At 42.7% G+C, this 24,551-nt stretch overlaps 1 protein-coding gene across 3 annotated transcripts; it reads left to right on the top strand.

Moving 5' to 3' along the window:
• Nucleotides 1-9,286: 9,286 nt before the first annotated feature.
• On the top strand, nucleotides 9,287-23,484 carry LOC121931167 (5-hydroxytryptamine receptor 7-like). 3 transcript variants are annotated; one of them, XM_042468584.1, is made up of 3 exons: nucleotides 9,287-9,965; nucleotides 14,931-15,508; nucleotides 21,847-23,484. In XM_042468584.1, exons 2-3 carry the CDS (start codon nucleotides 15,000-15,002, stop codon nucleotides 22,616-22,618), a joined length of 1,281 nt encoding a protein of 426 aa, XP_042324518.1. In that variant the 5' UTR covers nucleotides 9,287-9,965; nucleotides 14,931-14,999; the 3' UTR covers nucleotides 22,619-23,484. The 3 variants fall into 3 exon arrangements, with proteins under 3 accessions (XP_042324518.1, XP_042324519.1, XP_042324520.1); XM_042468585.1 differs by lacking the exon at nucleotides 9,287-9,965 and adding an exon at nucleotides 12,692-12,724; XM_042468586.1 differs by lacking the exon at nucleotides 9,287-9,965 and having other exon boundaries at nucleotides 14,923-15,508.
• Nucleotides 23,485-24,551: the final 1,067 nt, after the last annotated feature.

The raw sequence follows: 24,551 nt of genomic DNA, 5'->3' as shown, positions 1-24,551 counted from the left end.
AACTATCTCTATATTTTCTTTTATTATTTGGAACACTTAAAATAAACCTTTTTTTTTCATTGTATGTTTTTTTATTGTACTTTGCTTCAAGTCTCAATTTTGGGGGGTGGGGTGGGGTGGTATATAAATATAATAATGCAGTGGGCCCTTCCCCTCCCATGTAAGGGAAAAACCAGGTATGCTCGAGCCCCATTGAAAGACATTTCCAGACTGGTTCCTCTTACTGGTTTCTCACATTGGCTTACCATTTTCTCCCAGCATACTTTATCAGTACCAGCTGCAAACTGAGAGAGATAGAGACTGCTTATTTTCTCCTCCAGTTCCCAGTTTATTAGTAAGAAGAGCTGCAAGACAGACAGGGGCCAATGTATTTTATGCCTAAGATCCCAGGTTCAATACCTGGCATCTTGAGATAGACCTGGAAAACTCCCAGCATCCAAAACTCTGGAGAGATGCTACTCATCAGTATAAACCAGGGATGGGAATGATGTAACCCCTCTAGATCTTCATGCACTCCAACTCCTAGCATTCATCACCATTGTCTAAGTGATGCAGTCCGACAATACCTAAAGTGAAGTTGAAGGCTTTCATCCATAGTTTTTTTGTGTGTTTTTCAGGCTATGTAGCCATGTTCTAAAAGAGTTTATTCCTGATGTTTCTCCAGCACCTGTGGCTGGCATCTTCAGAGGATGCTGGCATGGAAGGGAGTGGGGTAGTGACCCTGGGTAGGGAGGAGTGATTTCCATGTTAATCTTTGTATTGTTCTGTTGTTGAATGGCAAGGCCTCAGAAGAAGATATGCAAAGAGGATTAGTGTCAGTTTAATTGGTGATCAATGTCTGCTGGAAAAACCCTAACCCTGGGTGGTTTTTCATTTACATTTTGCTGGGTCTTGATTTTAGTGTTTTTCAGAACTGTTAGCCAAACTTTGCTAACTTTAAGGGTTGCTTCTTTCCTGCTGAAGTCGTCCAGGTATTTATGGATTTCAATGGCTTCCCTGTGCATTCTGACCTGATAGCTGTTGCCACAGTCCAGAATTTCAGTGTTTTCAAATAGCATTTTATACCCATAATGGTTTATAACATGTTCTGCTACTGCTAATTTTTTTGGCTGCCTGGCCTAGCAGACCCAGCAAAATGCAAATGAAAAACCATCCAAGGTCAGGGGTTTTTCCTAAGCCAACAATGGATCTCTAATAAAACAGACACAAAGCCTCTTTGCATATCCTCCCACCCTGAGGCTTTGCCATCAACAGCAGAACAATACACAGGTTAACATGGAAACCACTCCTCCCATCCCAGGGTCACACAGTATATATATATACTTCACTCACCTCCATGTCAGCATTCTCTGAAGATGCCACAGATGCTGGAGAAACGTCAGGAATAAGCTCTCTAGAACAGTGATGGTGAACCTTTTAGAGGCCGAGTGCCCAAATTGCAACCCAAAACCCACTTATTTATTGCAAAGTGCCATGTCCCTCTGGCTTTCTAGTAACAAACTCTGTGCTGGGGTAATGGCACATGTGCCCACAGAAAGGGCTCTGAGTGCCACCTCTGGCACGTGTGCCATAAGTTCGCCATCACTGCTCTAGAACATGGCCACAGAGCCTGAAAAACCCACAAAAAAACTAATATCTAAAGCGCTACTTGATTTCCACTCCTGATCAGAGGTGTAACTTTTTTCTAACTAGATGCTTTGGAAACTAGTTACCTTTTGCAGCAACAAGGTAAAATGATGATGAGAGGGTTCTGTGTGCTGCTGACTCCATCTGAGCAGAGGGAGGTAGAGGACAAAAGATTGTAAGGATGGATGCTTCATGCTGCCACTGGGAAGAATAGCTTTGAAATGTCTTTTGTGATTTTCTCAAAATTAACAAGTTGCCGTATCTGAATTGCCCACTTGGGGGCACCAGAGAACATTTCCCTGTATTCTCTGAAAGCAAAACAGTAGCAGTGACAAATTAAACAGGGAGTTAACTCTCTGGACTGTGAACTTTCTGGACAGTGGGAATAAGAAGAAGCAATGATCTGTTGGGTGACTGGAATAATGACAAAATTAACTCATGTCTTCTGAAAATTCATGTTTCCAAACTCTGGGTATAAACAATAGAGGACTACATGAGCAAGAGCCTGATTTTGGTAGTAAGGAAGGCAGTTATGTCCCTTCCAGCAGCTTCCAAAAGTTTAAATGCCAACCAAAAACAGTACAAAAGAATAGTATAAATAACAAACAAACAAAAAAAAGCAATGAAAGCAGACAGTTGCAAAACAGTAGCCAGACTAAGAACAGAATATAGAAGTCAGCAAACTACCCTCACTTCTTAAATGCAGATGGAAAGGCAAGTTAATGGCCTGCTCCAGGGATGGCAAACCTTTTGTCCTCTGGATGTTTTGGACTGCAGACCCCACAATCCTTTACCATTATCCATTCAGGGTAAATCCGATGGGAGTTGTAGGTCAAAACATTTGAAGGGCCAAAACTGTCCTGCTCTTGTCTTATTAATTTACTTCCTCTAAGTAGCAAAAAACCCACAGCAACAGTTCAAGTTTGAAGTCCTATAGCACTTTACCCGAGGAGTAAAGGCTATTGAATTTAATGGTACTTACATCTGAGGAGACCTGTATTTCTGTATATGGCTGTGAAAGTTGGGCGTTGAAGAAAGCTGTATAGAGAAGAGACAAAAGTATCAGGGTGCTGAAAATGGTTGTTTTATTCTTGCAAGTGTTCTTGTTGTGTTCCTTTCTGACTTATGGTGACCTTAAGGCTAACCTGCCACAGGGTTTTCTTGGCACGTTTCCTCGAGGGGGGGGGGTCATCCCCTGAGGCTGAGAGAGTGTGACTCAACCAAGGTGGGTTTCCATGGCTGAGTCAGGATTCGAACCCTGGTCTCCAGAGTCCTCATCCAACACCCAAACAGCTATGCCATGCAGGCTCTCATACTTGCAATGTATGTATTTCAGCCTAGTACTGTAATATTTAATGGCCTTCTTCAGGGGCTGTTAGAAAAGAAAAGAGAGGAAAGGGACAATTCATAAACAACAAAAATTATAACAGAAGAGAAGTTACAATTTGCAGTATAAGGTTATTATCTTGCATCATATTATCTTGCATCAAGATGCTTGCAGAATTTCTCAGTTTTAAAAGTGCCCATCAACCCTAATAAATTTATGCTGGTAACAAACTATTACTTACAGTGCAATTTTAATGCTATCTGCAGGGATTCCAAAAAGAGCTTTTCCAGAGCTTAAAGTGATAGTTTGAGAAGTAGGAGGCAGAGCATTATACTGTTGCATTTCCCCCCAAAGGATACCAGGGACATCCTTATCATAGCAATTCTGCAGCAGAGAGGAATGTTATGGGATATGTAAAAACTTAAGTTTTAAAGCAGATGGATGTACTCTAAGTCCACATATGGGACTAAAATGTCAAGTCTCAATATCCAATCCATTTCTTTTTTAAGCAGATTTCTCTACTTCCCTTCTACTGAATATTACCAGCCCTCTTTGCTTTTCATTGAAGAAAGCTGACAGGAAGGAAATGGACTTATTTGAACTGTGATGCCGAGGAACAGTTCAACGGATTCCACTGACGACTAAAAAGACAAATGAATGGGTCAAGCCTGTACTCCCGCTAGAAGTCAAGACGAATAAACTGAAGCTGTCATACTTTGGACAGATCCTGAGATGATGTGACTCATTGGGAAAAGATGATAACGCTTGGCAAAGAGGAAGGCAGTAGGAAAACAATGGAGAACACACTACGGTTGAATTCGTTCAGTCATGGAAGCCACAGCTGCCCTGAATTTGCTGGACCTGAGCAGGGCAGTTGTTGATGACCAGGGGTTAGTAAACCCTGCATACCCTGCGCTGTATTTTGGGGTCCTTGGATTTTCATATCTCATATCTGGAGTTAGCATGTTTTCAAGAGATGGGTGACCCTTCAGGAACACTAGGTCATGTTCCCAGGAGAAAAGGAATGTGTCCCAAGGCATGTGTACACCCATCAAATCTAAAGGTGTGAATTAAGTGCTCTTTTCTTCGCCCAAGTAACCTGCATTTCAAATCCTAGAGTTGGAAGAAACCACAAGGGCCATCCAGTCCAACCCCATTCTGCCATGCAGGAACTCCCAATCAAAGCATCCCCAACAGATGGCCATCCAGCCTCGGTTTAAAAACCTTCAAAGAAGGAGATGCCACCATCCTCTGAGGGAATGTTTCCCACTGTCTAACAGCTCTTACTGTCAGGAAGTTCCTTCCTCCTAATACTTAGGTGAATTCTTTTTTCCTGTAGCTTGCATCCATTGCTCCAGGTCCCATTATCTGGAGCAGCAGAAAACAAGCTTGGTCCCTCCTCAATATGACATCCCTTCAAATACTTAAACAGAGCTATCATATCACCTCTTAACCTGCTCTTCTCAAGGCTAAATATACCCACCTTTCTAAGTCTCTCCTCATAAGGCATGGCTTCTAGACCCTTCAGCATTCTGGTCACCCTCCTTTGGACACGCTCCAGCTTCTTGACATCCTTTTTGAATTGTTTTGCCCAGAACTGGGGACAGTATTCTAGGTGAGGCCTGATCAAAGCAGAATAGAGGGCACTATAACTTCCCTTGATCTAGACACTATACTACTATTGATGCAGCCTAGAACCACATTGACTTTTTTAGCTGCTGCATCACACTGTTGACTCATGTTCAACTTGTGGTCTACTAGGACTCCAAGATCCGTTTCTCTTGAGACAAAGGGGCTTCTTGTACCCAAAGAAATAAGCCTCTTTTGCTGCCTCCCCCCCCCCCCCCCCGGTTGTGTCCCCAGCAACACTTCTGTCTCTACCCATCTCAAAGATATCCTGATCCAAACTTTTTTTTTTTTTGGTCCACACTAAATTAAAGCCATCAACAGTCCAGAATCCCACTGTCAATTCCGGGTGAAAGACATCCTGCCTTTGTTTACCTGACCAGATAGCCCATCGCTTGGGGCTAGTTGAAGATGGGGACAACGTTTGCCCTCCTCCAGTCTGCTGGGACTTCTCCGTTCTCCAGGTTTCTCCAAGATTATTGCCAATGGCTCCGATATTACATTTGCCAGTTTCTTTTAATACCCTTGGATGGAGTTCATCTGGTCCTGGAGACATATTCATTTAGATTAACAAATTATTCCTGTACTGTCTCTTTACTTATTCTGTGCTGCATTTCCCCTATTGTGTCCCCTGCTTCTTTTTCCTAAGACTGAGCACCATTTTTATTTTTTGAGAAAACTGAGGCAAAGAATTGTTGAGTAGTTCTGCCTTTTCTCTCTCCCCTGTTAGCATTTCACCATCTTCTCCAAGCAATGGCCCTAAGTTTGAAGTTCTGATTTGGTGCAAACGGGACTCCTTTTACTCCAGAGAATCACCTTGGAGCATGGATCGGACCCATGTTTAACCTGTTTTGGTCCTGTAGGTCATTGAAACAGGTCAACATGGGAACATTTCTTTTCCTCTGTGCAGACATAGCCAAAGACTGCCTCCCTTGTACCAATCTGATTGGAACGGGAGGTAAAGGAGCTTTACTTTCAGAGGCTTTCTTAACTGAAGTATGCCCATGGATTGCAGTGTGCCATTCATAAAGAGAGGATCTTTAGATTTAGCCCTGTTTCCAAGCCTTGCATGTCTCTGGCTTTGGGTCTTCAATAGCAGTTAGAAGGGAATTTGTTCAAAGTCACTTCCAACTTTCAGATTCCTTCAAAGGCTTTGTAGCTCAGCATTAATGCTGGAAACAAATCCGTAAGACTTGGCTTAAATGCTGTCTTTCAGAAAGAAGTGGCAGGGGAAGGACAGAAATCAATATACCTCATGGCTTGAACAAAACCCTGTTTCCACTGGCATGTTGGAAAGATTTAGACAACAGCTGGAACCCCGTTGGTGTCTTAGGTGTGTGACGGTTCCCCTTTGGAACTAGTTTGACATTTTTGCACTATGCAGAATGGCATAGTCGGTGCAATCAGAGTCGTACATGTGATGCCATTGTGCATAGTTGCATATTTTGGGCACAGGGAGACACATTTTGCATTGCACATAGTTTTGCATCACACATAATGCACATTGTGTGTGCCAATACTGCCTGCACATTTGGTGGTGCACCTGGCTGTGCAATTCACTACTGAGTTCACATGGAGCAACTGCTACATAACGCTGTGAGCATTCTTCAGGACACATTCAGGGTAGCCATGTTGGCCATAGAACAAAATACAACAAAATCCCATATCCACAAAACAGTGATACCTCTATTGGCCAATCAAAATGGAGAAAAACATTCCAGTCGAAAGCTTGCATGTCCAATAAAAGTACCACTCATGGATTTTGGATTTCGTGAACACTGTTTATTTATATATTTGTTTTAATTTTTTAAAAATAAAATTAATGAATTTCTTTCTCACCTTGTGTCCAAATGGGATCTAAGGCAACTCAGAGCATGAATTAAAAGTATATACATGAATTAAAACCTAACAATAAAAAGTTTTTGAACAGGGTGATTGCTGTTGCCTTTCTCTGAGGTTGAGACAGTGCACCTTGCCCAAGGTTACCCAGTCTGGTTCCATGGCTGGATTCAAATCCAGGTCTCCCAGAGTGATAGTCCAACACTCTAACCACTGCACCACACTGCCTCTTAGAGCAAGGTAAACGTATCACAGGGTTTCTTTTTCAAGATTTGTTCAGAGGGGGGTTACCATTGCCTTCCTTTATAAGGCTGAGAGTATGAGCCTTTTAGGAAGAGAATAATGACGAAAAACCTATTGGCTCGAATCCTGTTGTTAATTCCAAACCAAATACACCAAATGACTCTTAGATCAATGTTGACTTACCAAGTTCCCTTTCATTGAATAGGTCTATTCTAGCCAGGAGTAACAATCCAAAGATACTCTGTTGTTGCCAACTGCCATCAGATTGACTTTGACTTATGGCGACTCCATGAATGAGAGACCTCCAAGTCACCCTGCCCTCAACAGATCTTGCAGACTCAGGACTGTGGCTTCCTTGACTGTATCTATGCATCTGAATTGTGGTCTTCCTCTTTTCCTACTTCCTTCTACCTTACCAAGCATTATTGTCTTTTCTAGTGAACCATGCCTTCTAGTGATACATCCAAAGCACAACAGCCTCAGTATAGTCCTCTTGGCTTCTAGGGAGAGTTCAGACTTAATTTGCTCCAGAAGCCACAGTATCTGCAGAACTCTTCTCCAGCACCACCACATTTCAAGTGAGTTAATTTTCTTCCTATTAACATGTTTCCTGATCTCAAACTTCCCTATATTTAATGCCGGATTTTGGATAAGCTGGTAATCATTAAATGAGGCCGCTCTTCCTAATTAACTCATTCTTTGTACGTCTGTGACATTTCCCAATTCCCTGCATTCATAATCCTTGCAGGCAGCAGTTAATATGTAAATAAGAAGTTCTTGCTTATAGGAACACAAGGAATATTGGTACATAGTTCAACAGCAATAACAGCTCTTCTTCTGAGTTCACCTGAAGGAGCAAGGTTAAACTGATAACGTTAACCCTCCTATTTCCCAAAGTCTACGACTTCATTTGGCTGTGGCTTCTACAGCCTATTATTATTATTATTATTATTATTATTATTATTATTATTATTATTATATCTCACCTTCCTCCCGGTACAGGGACTCAAGTCAAGTCCCTAACCATCCATCTTCTTGGGTTTATATTCTTGCAAAACAGAATATGTCAGCTCCTTCACGATTACGTTTCAAGACAGATAGGTTAATTATAATGTAAGGTGTTGTGTGTTTTATGGATGGCAGCTTTTCATTGCATATGCTTTCATTTTTCTAAGCCAGTAGGTCTGAACTTGTGGTCCATGGACTGTTGGGGGGCTGCAGTGTCCTGGGGGGGGCAGCGGTCTCATCTGCCCTCTCTGCCTTGCTCCCTTGCAGCCAGGGAGCATGTGAAGGTGTTGTGCTGGTCTATGACCATAATAAAGATGAACTGAACTGAACATGTGAAGGTGCCAGGTGCATCAGAGGCAAGGAGCATGGAGGGCAGGGCAGGCGAGCGTTGGATCTGCTGCCACCATGGGACTCACTTTCTCGGTTTTCCTCTTTCTCCTGTATCTAGAGCATTTATGGAGCAAAAGACAACCCTAGCCATCCCAAGGTGTATAGCAAGTACAGTGTTTGATGCACTTTAGTGTTTTGAGTTAAGTTCTGGTCATCTTCGCGGTTATCCAGATGGCGAAAATAAACCAGGGGTAATCTGGGTTGAATCTCCATTGTTCACATGCATCCCAAATGCACCCAATTAAGTTTTGTGGGGGGAGGAGGCGGCCAAAAATTCATTTAATCTGGGGTCATTGATATCAGTCCTGCCCCCCAAGTTTTTTAAAAATATTTGCATTGTAGGCAGTGTGAATAACCAACGCAAATAGACTGGGATAAAACTCTCTGTGACTTGAACGTGTTCCTCTTGTCGACTCCATCTTTATTTGAGTGCTCACATGTGTGAGTAACTGACCTTGCAGAGATGCACATCAATGCAATTCCATAATGTGAATAACAAATCCAGAATGCGTGAGTGAGATTATTTGCATTGTGGCGCTAAAAAAAACATGTCTGAATGACTGCTTAGAATCATAGAATCTTAGCAATGGAAGAGACCCCGAGGGCCATCCAAATCCTATCCAACCCCATTCTGCCATGCAGGAAGACACCATCAAAGTGCTCACTGAGACGGATGTTCACTCAGACTCTGTTTAACAACCTCTGAAGAAGGAGACTCCACCACCCTCTGAGGGAGTGTATTCCATGGTCAAAAAGCTTTTATCCTCAGGAAGGTCTTCCTAATATTGAGGCGGAAACTCTTCTCCTGCAGCTTGGATCCATTGCTTCATTTACTAATCTTTGGAGCAGCAGAAAACAAGTTTGATCCATCCTCAACATGACATCCCTTCAAATATTTAAACATGGCTATCATGTCACCCCTTAACCTTCTCCAGGCTAAACATACTCTGTTCCCTAAGCTGCTCCTCATAGGGCTTGGCGGACCCTTCACCATTTTGGATGACCTCCTTTGGACACGCTCCAGTTTGTCAACATCTTTTTTGAATTGTGCTGCCCAGAACTAGACACAATCTTCCAGGTGGGGCCTGACCAAATCAGAAAAGCGTGGCACTATGACTTCCCTCAATCTGGACACTGATGCAGCCTAGGATTGCATGGTGAGGCACCAGGCTGTATGGATGGTGATCCCAGCAAAGTGTGGTCCTCCCTCTGTGTGTCTCTCTCTGCGTGGTCCAAGCTGCCAAGGTTTTTCAGTCAAGAGCAGAAAGTGCAGAGAGGCGATCTCAGATGCAGCCAGACAAACAACATTTTGATATCCATGTCTTTCTGTGTTAGGAAAAAATAGAGTGTGTTTTCCCCCCTGAGCTACTCAGAGCAGCTGTCCAGATGTTTGATAGCAGCCTTTCAGCTATCCCTGGCATTGCTTCTTCATTTTATTTTGCCGCTCTCTGTGTGTCAGCAGCAAGAAGAAGAGAACTGGAAGGAAGGTTTGGGAGAGAGAAAGCATGGGAAGGGGAGTGACTTGACTTGAGAGGGGAGCCTACTTTACCCTCCAGATTGTTGTTGTTTTGTTGTTTAGGTTTTTTGTTTTGTTTTGTTTTTTGCATCTGGTCCTCTTGGTGGATTGAATCTGAGCAAGCTGCACAGCAAAGAGCATGTCTCCAAAGCCGGCTGTCTTTAGAGTACATCCCTGAAGTTGCTGGCTGCCTTCTTCCTTGCAGCCTGGACCTTTCTGGCATCTCTTTTTTCTTTTTAAAAAAGCAAGAGCTAGAACATTGGGGAAGGAGTGCTGTCTTCTTGACACCTGAAAAAACCTAGCCACCCAAAAGAAAAAGGCACTGAAACTGGAGAGAGAAGATGTTCACACCAGCAGAACAGACCCAGGGCATCTCCCGCTGCTTGACAGGTAATGCTTTCCTTGGAATATTTTGGATGTTAAGTTCTCCAACCAGGGGGCACCTATGGGGAGCAAAGCAAACCAATCTCAGCCTGAGAACTTTTTGGGGAGGAGGAAGGGGAGAGATGGGAAGTGGAGGAAAGAGGAGATTTTTTTCCCCTTCATGGGCAAAATTCCTCTACATTTTGATGCTGAACTAGATTGGTTTGGGGAGCAGGATCAGGGGTTGTTTTTTTTTTTGTGTGTGTGTTTTATAAGAGTACTTCTCTTCCAAAGAGAAAGGATGGATTCTTAGCAGCCCTGGCTGGCAGAAGGCAGATCTGAACAATGGGCACTTAGAGAGACAACTCACCCGGGGGAATGTTAACAGAGAGGTAGGTGAATATAGGACAATTCAGCACGAAAAACATAACTCTGTGCTGAGGTGGGGTGGGGGAAGCAAGGACATTGCTTCAGCTGGATGTTCAGTTTGCTCGCCGTCTGAAAAGGTCCCCATAGTCCTGGGGTCATAGCATCACAGAGCTGGAATTCATCCCAAAGGTCATCTACTCCAGCCCCTTGGCAACGGAGAACTCCAAGGCTAAAACAGTGCACTCTGTGGTCCATGAGTGTGATGGTTGGGGCCCCTGGCTGTATGGGATGGCTAGAGACCACATTGCCTTGGTCACCAGTTGAGATGGATGGGATGGTCCCTTGCAACGCTGCAATTCTATAATCTTACCAAGAGTTCCAAATCTGAGAATTTGGAAGCTTCAATCTCTCTCTCCCTCTTCCCCTATCTCTGACAAAAAAGACACCATTTAAAAGTCAGATTTCCCCCCTAGAAGTTACATTAGGTATAAGCTAAAGATTCTAGACTTATCGGCTACAAGACTGAGTCCCCTCTTTCTTTTGGCAACTGGTCCCTGTGTAAAGTTGCCGACCCTATTAATTTTTTAAAAAACGTTGTTGCAGCTGGTGCTGTTGTTGTTACCTTTATCTTTAAGATGCTTGGTTTTCTGTGGGTTATAGATGCCGACTGTACATCTCTGTGCCTATTTTGTTAAAGATAGAGAAAATTATTAAGTACTCTATACTTCTAAAAGCCATGGGCTCTGCCCTCAAGGAGCTTACAGTCTAAATATTGGCACAGGGAAAAGCCAAAGGAGGAAGCATCAGAAAGAAGAGCATGGAGGATACTGAAGGATTTGTGTGTTAAAGTAGACGTTTCATTGTGCTGATCCAGTGATGGGAATTTCTTGATTATTGGAATTCCTTGGCCTAAATTCTGCTGTCTGTACCAACAAGAGTTTGTTGGTGTGTGTCTTCAAGGCGTTTCTGAATTATGGTGACCCTTGCCACGGGGTTTTCTTGGCAAAATTTGTTCAGAGGGGCTTTGCCATTGGCATCCTCTGAGGCTGAGAGAGTGTGACTTGAGCAAGGTCACCCAGTGGGTTTCCATGTCTAAGGTGGGGTTTGAACCCTGGCCCCCAGAATCCTACTCCAATGCTCAAACCACTGCATCACTCCACTGAATCAACTGGGTTTATATATGTATTGATTTGCCCTTCAACAACTGATTCAATTTAGTTGGAACTGACAGGGGTTAACCTTCTGTGTGCAAATGCAGCCCTTTGATTTAACCATACTAAGGGTTATTTGAGAGCCAGTGTGTGGCATAGTGGTTTGAGCATTGGACTCTGACTCTGGAGACCAGGGTTTGATTCCCAGCTCAGCCATGAAACCCACTGGGTGACCTTGGGCAAGTCACTCTCTCTCAGCCTCAGGGGAAGGCAATGGCAAACCTCCTCTGAACAAATCTTGCCAAGAAAGCCCCATGATAGGGTCGCCTTACGGTCGTCATAAGTCAGAAACGGCTTGAATGCACACGGCACAATGATTATTTGAATATCTTAGATTTGCAGTGCTAGTTCAATCAAAGGTGTAATATGTGTTCATTCAAGCAGGAAAATTGTATGTATTAATTTCCAACATTTATGCACTTTAAAAAATCCCTAAGGAGTTTTGAGTGCCAGCAGGTTCAGTCATATGAACAGGCAATAGGATAAAATGATGGAAGAAGAAGAAGAGTAACATCGGCAAAGTCATTTACTAAAATCTGGAAGTATTTTATTGCTGTGCTGGCTGTGTGCCTTAATAAATGATGTTTGTTTGAAAAAAAAAAAAGGTGACAGATTAAACATTTTAGGAAAATGAACGGGGGAAAAATAGAGAGGTCTTTCTTTGGGTTAAGTTCTCCCCGGGGAGAATATAGAAAGCACCCAACACTGGTCTTTCTGCCTCCCCTAATTTCAATGGGAAGATGATTTTGCCCTGTGTGTGTTTGTGTTTGTGTGTTGGGTGCCTTCAAGTTGTTCCCAAATTACAGCAGCCCTAAGGCAAACCTATTCTTGGGAAGATTTGTTCAGAAGAGATTTGCCATTGCCTTCCCCTGAGGCTGAGAGTATGTCACTTACACAAGGTCACCCAGTGGGTTTCATGACCAAGGTGAGAATCGAAACCTGGTCTCCAGAGTAGAGTCCAACGCTCAAACCACTGTATCACACTGGCCCTACCCTCCGACATTTCACAGGTGAAGCCAAGGACAGGTTGGCCCATCAACACCAGAATGTGGTCAAGATGGCAAAGTGGTTAATGAGGAAGAATGTGGAAGGTAGTCTCCTCTCGGCTGCAGCAGTTTGCTTTTGTCTGAGCTTCCTGGGAAGAGCAAGATTTTTTAGTCAAAAAATTGACCCCAAAAATCTGAGTTGACTTATCCACCGGTCAATGTAAGTACTGTACTTTAACTCCTATTTAAAAAGGAAACATGCCCTGGTGAAAAGCAAGAGCATAATGTGTCCTGGAAACATTGATCCCCCTCTATTCTCTCATTCATCCAGCCTTTAGGATGAGCACCAAGAGTTATGCCTGCTGAACTTTGGCTTTCTTTTCCTTGCTTCATCCTTTAGATCCTTTGTCACATGCCCCTAGGTTTTACCCTTGACTTATCCACGGGTCATAGCAAAATCCATAATTTTGGCCCCAAAACCTATCCTTGATTTATACATGAGGTCGATTTATAGTTGAGTATTTACGGTAATGTTCACTCCTTCTCTTCTATCTCCCTGCCCTTTATGAAATTATAAGAACGATAAGAATACTGATGAGAATAATCATTCATAAAGGACAGGAAGGTAGGGGAGAAAGTGTGAATGCCAAATGCATTTACAAATAAAAAAGGTGAGGCTTTGTTAGGCTGAAGTCTTGTTAGGCATGCTCAGCATGTGGGTTTTACACTCAGCCCTCCACATTTGTGGCTTTGACTTTTGCACATTTTATTATGTGTCCTCCAAGAATCTCTAGATCCTCCAGCACAACTTTGCTGAAAGATGACCACAGCGTCATGCTGGAGGATCTAGAGATTCCGAGAAAATACACTTCTTTAGGCATTTGTAGCACAGTTTTTAATGTCGACTATCGAGTTGCACTGGAGGAGGGCCTAGATTCCTAGAGAGGTATTCTCTCACCTTAATAAATGTGATTTTTTAATGTGTGCTTTTCCCACTTTCACAGGGCTCCTGTGCCCCTAACCTCAGCAAATGTGGAGGGCTCACTGCAGTACAAACTATGGCCTGTTACAGACTGCCAAAATAAAGCTGCTTCGGGTCTCTTTGGAGGTATGCTGTTTAAATGATGCATGCATTCTAAGAATCCGGAAGCTGCACCAAAGCTGCATTCCAGTGCTTAGGAATGGAGCGGGGCTTTGGCGCGACCTCCGGACTCTTAGGACCCATGCATCATTTAAATAGCATACCTCCAAAGAGACCCAAAGCAGCTTTATTTTGGCAGTCTGTAACAGGCCTATCCAACATATTGAACCCTAACTCTCAGATAGGTTCAGCAACTTAAACTACTCCTTTCAAGCTAAAACCCAGATTGAATTCAGCACCAACTCCTTTACATGGAAATTACCAGAAGGGGTAAGGTCCATTGTACTTCTAACTCCCCAACCCTCCAGGTTTGCTAGATGACAGTTCCCATCATCCCACCAAGATGAGGATGATGGTATATGTAATCCAGCACTTGTGGGGGACTTCCAAGTTGGGATAAGCTGTTATTAACTTTACCACAGTCAAATCTAGGATACAGCGGGAGCGAAACCAACTCCCCCCAGTTTCTAAGAGCTTCCCCATATATTACATTTGGTGGCTACTATAAGTACATGCCCCCCCTTTTAATACCATTCTGCTGAGGCTGTGATGTTTAATTGTTTAATTGGTTAAGATTTATCCATTTAAAAACACTTTTCATCTCCTAGTGAGATGCCCCAGGCAGCAGGGGATTTTTTATTTTAAAAAACCCTAATTAATGTGTTTATAAAGATTGCAGATGGAAGCGATGACATCTTAAAAGAGTCTTCCCCCTGCGCTCCTTTCCTTTCATATTGGAGGGGGTGACTCCTGTCTGGAAGGATGCCATCGTTTAACAAAAGAAGACTGATTTTTGTTGCAGAGAGATCTTTTAAAACACAGTTGTAAATTGAATGCAAAATTTATTGAATGAGCAAAGGCATATTTATCGGAACAACTAAGAAACAGAACTAAAACATATCACATGAGCAAAACGTTTTCACTTCTGCCATCTTCAGTTGCTGGAGACAAAACTGAGCTGCATCCAAATTGAGAACACTTATGCTGGAATCCTGTGTGCCTTGTCTTGCTATATACCTTTACGTACAAGCGATTCTAGGCTGCATCAATAGAAGTATAGTGTCTAGATCAAGGGAAGTCATAGTGCCACTCTGTTCTGCTTTGGTCAGGCCTCACCTGGAATACTGTGTCCATTTCTGGTCACCACATTTCAAGAAGGATATTGAGAAGGGGCAGATGCAGATGGATCTGAGCAACAATGGAGAAGGAAGGACCAAACCTCATATGTGAATTTACAGTTTTTTCCCATTTGCTTCATCTAACTTCTAGATGTTTATTTTTGCAGTGGAAGAAGTTGATCTCAAGCCATACCTTTGGTTTGTCTTTGCTGCTCACACAGCACTGAGCCTGAAGGATGCTGATAAAGATTGGCCCCAACCAGTTTTTGGAGAAGCAACGTCCCTTCGTAGAGGAGACAGAGCAAGCGTATCCCAGACAGAGGTCCACCTCAATTCCATTCATGACTGAAGGACCTTCTAGATCAGCCCAGCCATACCTGCTGCCCACCAATGCCACCAACTTGACAGACTGTGGGGATGATATCTTGCTGTATGGGGACACAGAGAAAGTCGTCATAGGGACGGTGCTCTCCATCATCACCCTGTTGACCATCGCTGGCAACAGTTTGGTCATCATCTCTGTGTGCATTGTCAAAAAACTCCGGCAGCCGTCCAACTACCTGGTGATCTCCTTGGCTGCTGCCGACTTGTCCGTAGCCTTTGCTGTCATGCCCTTTGTTATCATCACGGACCTGGTGGGAGGAGAGTGGCTCTTTGGGGAGGTCTTCTGCAATGTCTTCATTGCCATGGATGTCATGTGCTGCACCGCTTCAATCATGACTCTCTGTGTCATCAGTGTCGACAGGTAAGGATGTGTTTGTGCTCCTGTTTATGAGCCATACTATCAGAGTTGGATGGGAACGTATAGGTCCTCTAGTCAAAATCCTTTACCCCATGATGAAAATACAAATTATGCTCTAATAGATGTTCAGGCTCTGCTTTAAAACCAAAAGTGAAGGAGAACCCACCTCCACCATCATCTAAGTAACTGGCTCCATTGTTGAGTTGATCAAAAGGTTTCTACAACTGTTCAAGTTGGGAGGACTTAAATCTAGCCTCCCCACTTTCTTTCCTTTCTTTTTTATTTTGGTTCACTAAATTGCAATGTCATAATTGCTAAATTGTGTTACAACTAAAAATTAGAATTAAACTTTAAAAAAAACACATGAAAGGTATGCTCAGTAGAACAAAAGGCAAGGAGGAGGGATTAAGGGGGCGTCCAGAAGAGAGCCAAGGGACCACCGATGGCTGAAACAGCCCCAGTCATACTATTGAAAGCATGTGTGATACTGAGGGCCCCCAAATCGATATATATCCATTTCCTTTTGCTAATGCAAACATAGCAAGAATGAGGCTCGTGTGATAAGGACCTCAATTGTTGAATCAACATGTAAGTCAGTCTAACTGATTCAATGGGGTAGGATTCAAAGATACAGATGTGATTCAGTGGGCTTAGTCTAGTTGGAGATTAACAGAATTTAGGCCCTAGTCATACCTCCGAACCTTAGATATTGACTCTTGGGCCTTTGATCTTTCTTCTTAGATCCCAGAGAACAAGATTTTGTTTCCTTCCTTGTGTCAGTCCTTCTGGTCTTTCCAGATTGCCATAGCTACATTCAGTCATTTCTCCTCCATCTTAAACATAGTTCCTTCAACTGGTTCTCATAGGACTTTGATTCCCCATTCCTGACAATCTCAGGTGCCCTCTTTTGAATTAATTCCAGTTTATCTACACCAGAGATGAGAAACAAGTGGCCCTCCAGATGTTATTGTTCACCATAGTAGGTTATGTTGGCTAGGGTTGCTGAATGTCTCCGTTCAACAACATCTGGAAGGCTGCATGATTCCTACCCAGGTCTTCCTCCTTAAAGTATGAGGTCTGCAACCAAGCACTGTATTCAAGATGTTCTTGTCATCTTAGGATATATATATATATATATTGATGAAATTGTTGGATATATTTTATCATTGGACTGGCACAACATCCAAGGTGGAGGATGTTGTGTCATTGTTCCTGGCCAATGTTGGCTTCAGGTATAGTTGCTCCATGCCTGAAGACCATGCCCAAACTTATGACTGGAGCCAGAGGAGAGGAAAGACTTGAAGACAAGTTGGGCAAGTGAATGTAACAGTGTCTTATATCAGCATTCCCCTTCCAGGATTCTCTTAGGTATGCTGGATTACAATTGTCATCATCCCCAGCCATGATGAATAATGGTTATACTAGTTGGAATTATAACAGCGGATGGAAAGTTGTAAGATGCATCCTTTACATATCTACTCTGGATCTACTCTGTGAGGAAATTCAAACCAGTTTGAATTAAATGTGTTTGGTTTGGGCAGGTGAAACCAGACTGTGCAGTTTCAAACGTGGTAAGAAAAACTAAAACACATCACCCAACAAAAAACTAAGTGCAGTCCACCAAGTGACCATCTTGAATTGCATTTGCAAAGAGACCCCCAAAATGTCAACCTGAATCCAAAATAGCAGTTCCAGAAATAAAGATGCTGCTTTGAAAATCAAAACAGGGAAATGCTTTTACATTTTAATGATTAATGCATCAACCAATCATTAATGCATTTTTCTTTTTAAATCAGGAAAGTGACACCTTTTGCTTGGCAAAATGTACGGGTTCTGCATTCAAGAAACCTTAGGCTTTTAAAAACATGATCTTCTAGTCCTGTGAACATCAACTTATCTATTATGAGGGACTGGCCATTTTTTCCTTGGTGTGCCATGACTGGCTCCATATTTGTGCCCCTTGGCTACAATTGTTTTCTTCTTTCTTAGAAAGAGACCAGCAGCCAATGGCTTGGAAACCAGCACTGGCCCATGGACCACCATTTTGCATAGCACTGTTCCATTCCATCCTTCTCTAACCCGGCATGCTCTGATGTGTTGGACTACAACTCCCACAATCTACAGCCAGACAAGAGAAACTGGGAGGTGTAGCTCAATGCATCTGAAGGCCATCACATGAAAAGAGCCATTCTCCTTCATCTTCATCTTCGCCTCCACATATGTGGACTCTGAGACTTTTTAAAAGAAACATTGGCCTGTTACAGACTGCCAAAATAAAGCTGCTTCGGGTCTCTTTGGAGGTATGCTATTTAAATGATGGATGCATCCTAAGAATCCGGAAGCTGCACCAAAGCTGCACTCCAGTGCTTAGGAATGGAGTGTGGCTTTGGCGCAACCTCCGGACTCTTAGGACCCATGCATAATTTAAATGGCATACCTCCAAAGAGACCCGAAGCAACTTTATTTTGGCAGTCTGTAACAGGTCATTGAGACGATAGTTTTTTGTGGGTTTTTTGGGCTATGTGGCCATGTTCGAGAAGAGTTTATTCCTTCTAGAACATGGCCATATAGCTTGAAAAACCCCACAAAAAACTATGCGTACGACTTCACGTCATTGAGACTTCCAAACTCCTTGGACAGCCCTTTTTGGTCCTGGTCAAAATAAATAAATAAACATTTTAAAAGGGGAAATATCACAGAACCCAACCCTGCACTTCTTAACAAGCAGTTTTTCAAATCTATGACTGGACTTCCAGCCAATTTTCAAGGGAGGGAATAGCATTTTTCACAGGTCATACGGCTCCCAAAGAGATAGAAAATTGGCCCCCAGATCTGCAAAAGGGAAAAAAAAAAGCTACTTAATTTTCCACTTCTTTTTCTTTCAAAATATTTCACTCCAAATCTATAACAAAGTTATTTCCCCATTCATCTTTTAAGTAACGTTTCAAGGGTTGCCATTCTTTCTTGAAACTTTCAAGAGATCTTTTTTAAAGCAAATGTGTTAATTTATCTATTTCTATGAAGTCATCTAATTTTGTTCACCAGTCCTTTATACTCGGAGATTTTTTTATCTTTCCATTTAGATACATATAATAGTCTGGCAGCCGTTGTCATGTAAAATATTAGTTTGCCACATTTTTGTTCCAATTTTTCATCTGAGACAATACTTTATAAACACATTTTGGAGTCTCTCTCCTCATTGGATTTACATCTCTACCAGATATGATAATAGGTGCCCACCTCCTTTTCACATTTCCAACATAGGTTTTTCATATTTTTGCTTATCTTGGCCAATTCATAAGGTGTAAGGATACCATTGGAACGGCACCTTGTAGAAACTTTCTTTCGGGTTGTAGCTTAAAGTATGTTTTAACCTCTTTGACCATGTTTTTCCCCATTGTTCTAAATCTATTGATTGGCCAAAGCCTTGGACCCATATTATCATATGTGGTTTTATCAATTCAGCTTCCAACTCCAATTTCAAGAAAGATTGTTTGCGACTTTCCAGGGACTGCTCTACCACCTTTTGTTTTCTAGCTGCTCGGTTCAACTCTCAGCTGCGTGGCTGTATTCCCTGGATATGTGACTTTTCTTTTAACCTTCCCTGAACAAAGAGGAGAGAAATCTGAGCAAAAATAGAAAGGAGCCACTTAAAGTTAATTGCACAAGTTACAGCTTTGTCTATGACTGCAAAGGCAGCCGGGCGGAATTCAAAGCCAATTCCAGAAAGCACATATTTAATTTTGGAAGCTCCTGTTGCAGGAGTCATAAAGTCTGAGGCATGGAGATTTATTTTATTTATTCCTTTCCAAAATGTCTATCTTGCCTTTTGATATAAATATGCTCAGTAATGAAAAGGAACGGCCCATTGAACCAAGGGCACTCCGAGTAGGGAATGCTAAGTCCTCAGATTCATTATTGCTGTTTCCCCAAGTCTATTGCCTTCTTCTTCTTTTAAAAGAGTAACTTACATTATAGGAATCCCATAAGGACACCATAAGGTGTTCAGTGGCTCCTCCAGCCCCATCCAAAATCAAAAGATACTAGAAATATAAGAAGAGATGTTGGATAAAGGGATGTTATAGTGCCACTCTACTTTGCTTTGGTTGGACCTCACCTGTAATACTGTGTCCAAGTCTGGGCACCAAGAAGGATGGGGACAAGCTGGAATGTGTCCAAAGGAGGGTGACTAAAATGGTGAAAGGTCTGGAAACCATAAAGCCCTATGATGAGCAGATTAAGGAGTTGGGTATGTTTAGCCTGGGGAAGAGAAAGTTAAAAGGTGACGTGATAGCCATGATTAAATATTTGAAGGGATATCATACTGAGGTTGGAGCAAGCTTGTTTTCTGCTGCTCCAGAGAATAGGACACAATGGAGCAATGGATGCAAGCTACAGGAAAAGAGGTTCCACCTCAATATTAGGAAGAACTTCTTGACTGTAAGAGTTATTCAGAACAGAAGAACAGACTGCCCCAGTGCCACAACAAATGACAATTCCCAGACTTCCATAGCATTGAGCCACTGCTGTTAAACTGGTATCAAATTGGATTATTTCTGCAGTGTGGATGCAGCCTTTGGCTCTTAGGAGTCTAGTAAAAATGGTCCAGGCTTCCAGGGCAGGGCTGTAAGTCCCTTCTGGCTCCAAGCAGTGCCTATTATCTGGACTATCCTCTTCCCATTCTTCCTTCTCTTCTGGGTAGGATTTATTCTGAAGTTAGTTGCTTTCCCTTCCAAGTAAGAGAGGATTGCCCTAGAGTAAAGTCAGTCTGCCTTCATGTCATTTCCAGTTTATGGTGACTCTAAAGCAAACCTATCATGGGGTTTTCTTTGTGACTTTCTTTGTGATCATTGTGAGATTGTGACTTGTTCAATGTCACCCAGTTGGTTTTCATGGCCAAGTGGGGATTTGAACCCTGGCCTCCAGAGTTGTAGTCTGATGCTCCAACCACTACACACACACACCCAAGATACGTAGTTTTATGACATTTCCATTAGCTCTTTGGGATAAAAATAGTCTTTCACTGGAAAATATTTACATTATAGCCTTCCAATCCATTCCAGTTAAAAGCCAGTAGAATTGCTAAAGAATAAGACAAAGAATACAAATTACAATTTATTGCTTTCTTTCTCTCGCTCTCGCAATCCCATTCTGTTATTTTTCCCCCTTTCTCCACTGAGAAATTACAAACAGATATGAAAGAATGTAAAACAGACTCTCTTCTGGTTGAATCCATTAAGCCACAAAAGGCATTTAATTATGACAGTGCTTTTGTTAGTTTTCACTTCATTTGCCTGCATAAATCTCTTAATTGTAAGGAAGGCCCTAGCCACCAGGGATGGAAAGAATATCCAGTTTTGAATTCATTTTCTTCTGAGACAGGGTTTCGTGACACTTGAAGCAGAGCTGGGTAGAGTAATGGCAGTTGTGAGAGTCCCTCATGAGGTATTCATCTGCTCAAAATAGATGTATATATGTAATTATTTTCCACAGAAAATGTTTTTTCTTCACAGGAGCTGCGTTTCCTACTCTGGGGACAGTGCATTTTGTTTTAAAAGGAGAACTGTTCCTGGGCAGGAAACACATATTTCTGCACAAAAATGCCATCTGTATGTCTGACCTCTGAAGGTTCATTCAAAGACTGTGCAAAAAATATTTGTAATCTTGCCCATTCCTTATTCATTCCTGTTTGTGAGACTGGGGATCTCAAAGATTTGGGTCTGTATTGTAGTCTATGAGTGTAGCCACATTGCAGAATTAAAGCAGTTTGACACCACTTTAATTGGCATGAGTCCATCCTGTGGAATCCTGGGAATTGTAGTGAGGTATTCAGCCTGGTCTGTTAGAAAGCACTGGTGCCTTCCCAAACTACAGATCCTTTTTGCACTCTCAAAAGGGTGCCATAGCCACTGTGACTCCATCACATCCGAGACAGCATATTCCAGTGTTGAACAACTCTTATTGTCAGGAAACTCTTCCTAATGTTTAAGCGGAGTCTCTTTTGCTGTAGCTTGCATCCATTGGTCCATGCCCTAGTCTGTGGAGCAGCAAAAAGAAGCTTGCTCCAGCCTCAAAATGAGATCCCTTCAAATGTTGAAACATGGCTATCTTGTCACCCCTTAACCTTCTCTTCTCCAGGCTAAACACACCCAGCTCCCTAAGCCACTTCTCATAAGGCTTAATGGTTTACAGACTTTTGACCATATTGGTTGCCACCTTCTGGACATGCTCCATCTTCTCAATATCCTTCTTGAATTGTGGTGCCCAGAATTGGACAAAGTATTTCACATGTGGTCTGACCAATGCAGAATCGAGTTTTAAACAGAATATATGTTTTTCAGGTACCTGGGAATAACACGACCTTTGACGTACCCCGTGAGACAAGATGGGAAGCTGATGGCCAAAATGGTGTTCATCGTTTGGCTCCTCTCTGCCTCCATAACTCTCCCTCCTCTGTTTGGCTGGGCTAAGAACATCACCGTGGAACGGGTGTGCCTCATCAGCCAGGACTTTGGTTACACCGTCTACTCCACTGGAGTTGCCTTCTACATCCCCATGACGGTCATGCTGGTGATGTACAACAGGATCTACAAGGCAGCCAAGGCCAGTGCTGAGAAGCATCGCTTCATGGACCTTCCGAGATCCTACGAACAGGAGGGGACCTCCTGCATGGATGCCAGTGTCCGACGCCAACCCAGCACCAAGCGCAACAAAGCGGCAGAGGAGTGTGCCACATTGTCTAAGTTTCTCCGCCACGATCGCAAGAACATTTCCATCTTCAAGAAGGAACAGAAAGCAGCCAGGACCCTGGGTATCATCGTTGGGGCCTTTGCCTTTTGCTGGCTCCCGTTCTTCTTAATGTCCACCGCCAGGCCTTTCATTTGTGGCAGCCGTTGCAGTTGCATTCCGTTGCGGCTGGAGAGGACACTGCTTTGGTTGGGCTACACCAATTCTCTCATCAACCCCTTGATCTATGCCTTCTTCAATCGGGACCTGAGGACTACCTTCTGGAACCTGCTGCAGTGCAACTATCGCAACATCAACAGGAGGCTTTCTGCGGCCAGCATGCACGAGGCCCTGAAAGCGACAGAAAAGCATGAGTGCATACTTTGAGACTAAGGACCACCCGGGCTTTCATGGAAAAGGCATTGGGATTGCTACATGCTCAACAAGGATGATAACACTTCCTGACATTGCTCACCTACTTAGGAATAAAAGGAGAACAGGGCTTCATTCACCTCATCAGGGTGTGTATTTACAATGCAGTTCAGTACACACACACACACACACACACACACACCCAATGCCCATGATATATTCTTTCGTTAATCAGTGGTGGAACAGAGAACCTGACCAAAAAAATTAACACCAAGGCTGTAATTCTCTATCCTAGTCTACATTTTGTAACTCTACACAAACTTAGCTATGTAGTAGAGGCTCCACAGAGCCTTTCACTCTATCGGTGCTCATCAGCATTCCCTAGCTGGTGTCCTGATGCAGATCGCGAGTGCCAAGTGTGCCCCAGTCTATGTGTGCAGTGGTCACTTCATTGTCTTTTCTGTACCCTTTGCTGAATGCAGACATTGTGAAACTGCTCAGTTCTACTTTCCCGCAGATGTAAGCATTGAGAATCCTATCTGACCTTTTTCTTAACGTAACTTCATGTCAAAGTCATGCACTACCCATGGTCCTTGTGCCTGAACTCAAGCAAATAGGCATTAATGCTCTGCAGTGCTGTCAGCACCTGTACCTATGCAAGGTGCTGCAAAATAATTCAGAGTTTCAAAATTCTATACCCAGAATAGAATAGTACAGCGTATTTACAGCACTATATACAAATTAACAACAGTAATTCTGAATTTCTGTCATCGATTTTACATTTTAATAATGCGAATGGCCTTTGGCTTAAGCATTAATAAAATTGATTGATTGATATACAAATCAACACTACCCAACCAACCATCCACTAACAACAGCAACCCCCCCCCCCCCACTATATATATACATCTTTTCTGTGACATTATCATCTCGCACAGGTGTGTGCAATAGTTTTCTTGCATCAGTCGCTTGCGTCATCCTGGACATATCCTATATTGTGTGCTCAATGACACTCCATGTCAATCACCATGCTGCAACCATTCCCTTGTGTCGCATCATCCAGCATCTTCATCTGGCAGCCATATACTGTACAATGAAATTCAATTCTATTTTTACATACACTGACACTTTGAGTATCCTTAACTACGTAACAGAGGTGCTAAGAAACCCAGTTACTGAATTGCAAAGATGTGTAACAGGACAACGAAAAGAGTGCCTAATGTGCATTGAGACCAACATGACATGCATCAGGATGTGCCTCATTTCTATTGTGCATCAGGCATCAATATGCATCAGGCACTGATGCGCACTTGGCATTTTGCTGGCTGTTCTATCTAGTGATACAGAGGTCTTCTACTGGATACAGATGCACAATTTTAATTCCCACAGACATAAATCCACTTAGAAAAACACAATGCCCCAATAGGATTGTAGCCTAAATTTCTTATCTTGGCCTCTTCTGCTCTGTTCCAGATTAGGAACATTTACAAATCTTATTCTTCCAGTGTCGTCCCTGTACAATAAGGAGAATTTCCTATTGCTCTCTATTAACAAAATGTCAACACTGAAAGTGAATCAAACAAAGCCCTGACCAAACTGAACCAGCAGACACACTTACGTTCTCCAGACTGGCAGGTGTGTGACTACACCTCCCATAAACCCCAGTCCACAATGGCCATGCTGACTTGAATTATGGGAACTGTAGTCCCATACATCTGATAAATGCCAGCTCTGAAGGCTGTACTTCTGAACGAAAAGTTGTTTATGTAGTGTTCTATATGTCTTTGATAAATGAAAGCTGGAATAGAACTCTCTCTTCCTGAAATCTTTTTCAAGCAACTGTCTCAAAATATGAGTTTAATTTAAATAAACAACAACAACAAACAACAACGTTGTGTGGAAATATTGGCCATAGCCAGAGAAATCATAAGCATGTGAAACTGACAGT

The sequence above is a fragment of the Sceloporus undulatus genome, chromosome 5 (genome assembly GCF_019175285.1).
Source record: "Sceloporus undulatus isolate JIND9_A2432 ecotype Alabama chromosome 5, SceUnd_v1.1, whole genome shotgun sequence".
NCBI lineage: Eukaryota > Metazoa > Chordata > Lepidosauria > Squamata > Phrynosomatidae > Sceloporus > Sceloporus undulatus.
This window is presented reverse-complemented; position numbering and strand designations above follow the sequence as displayed.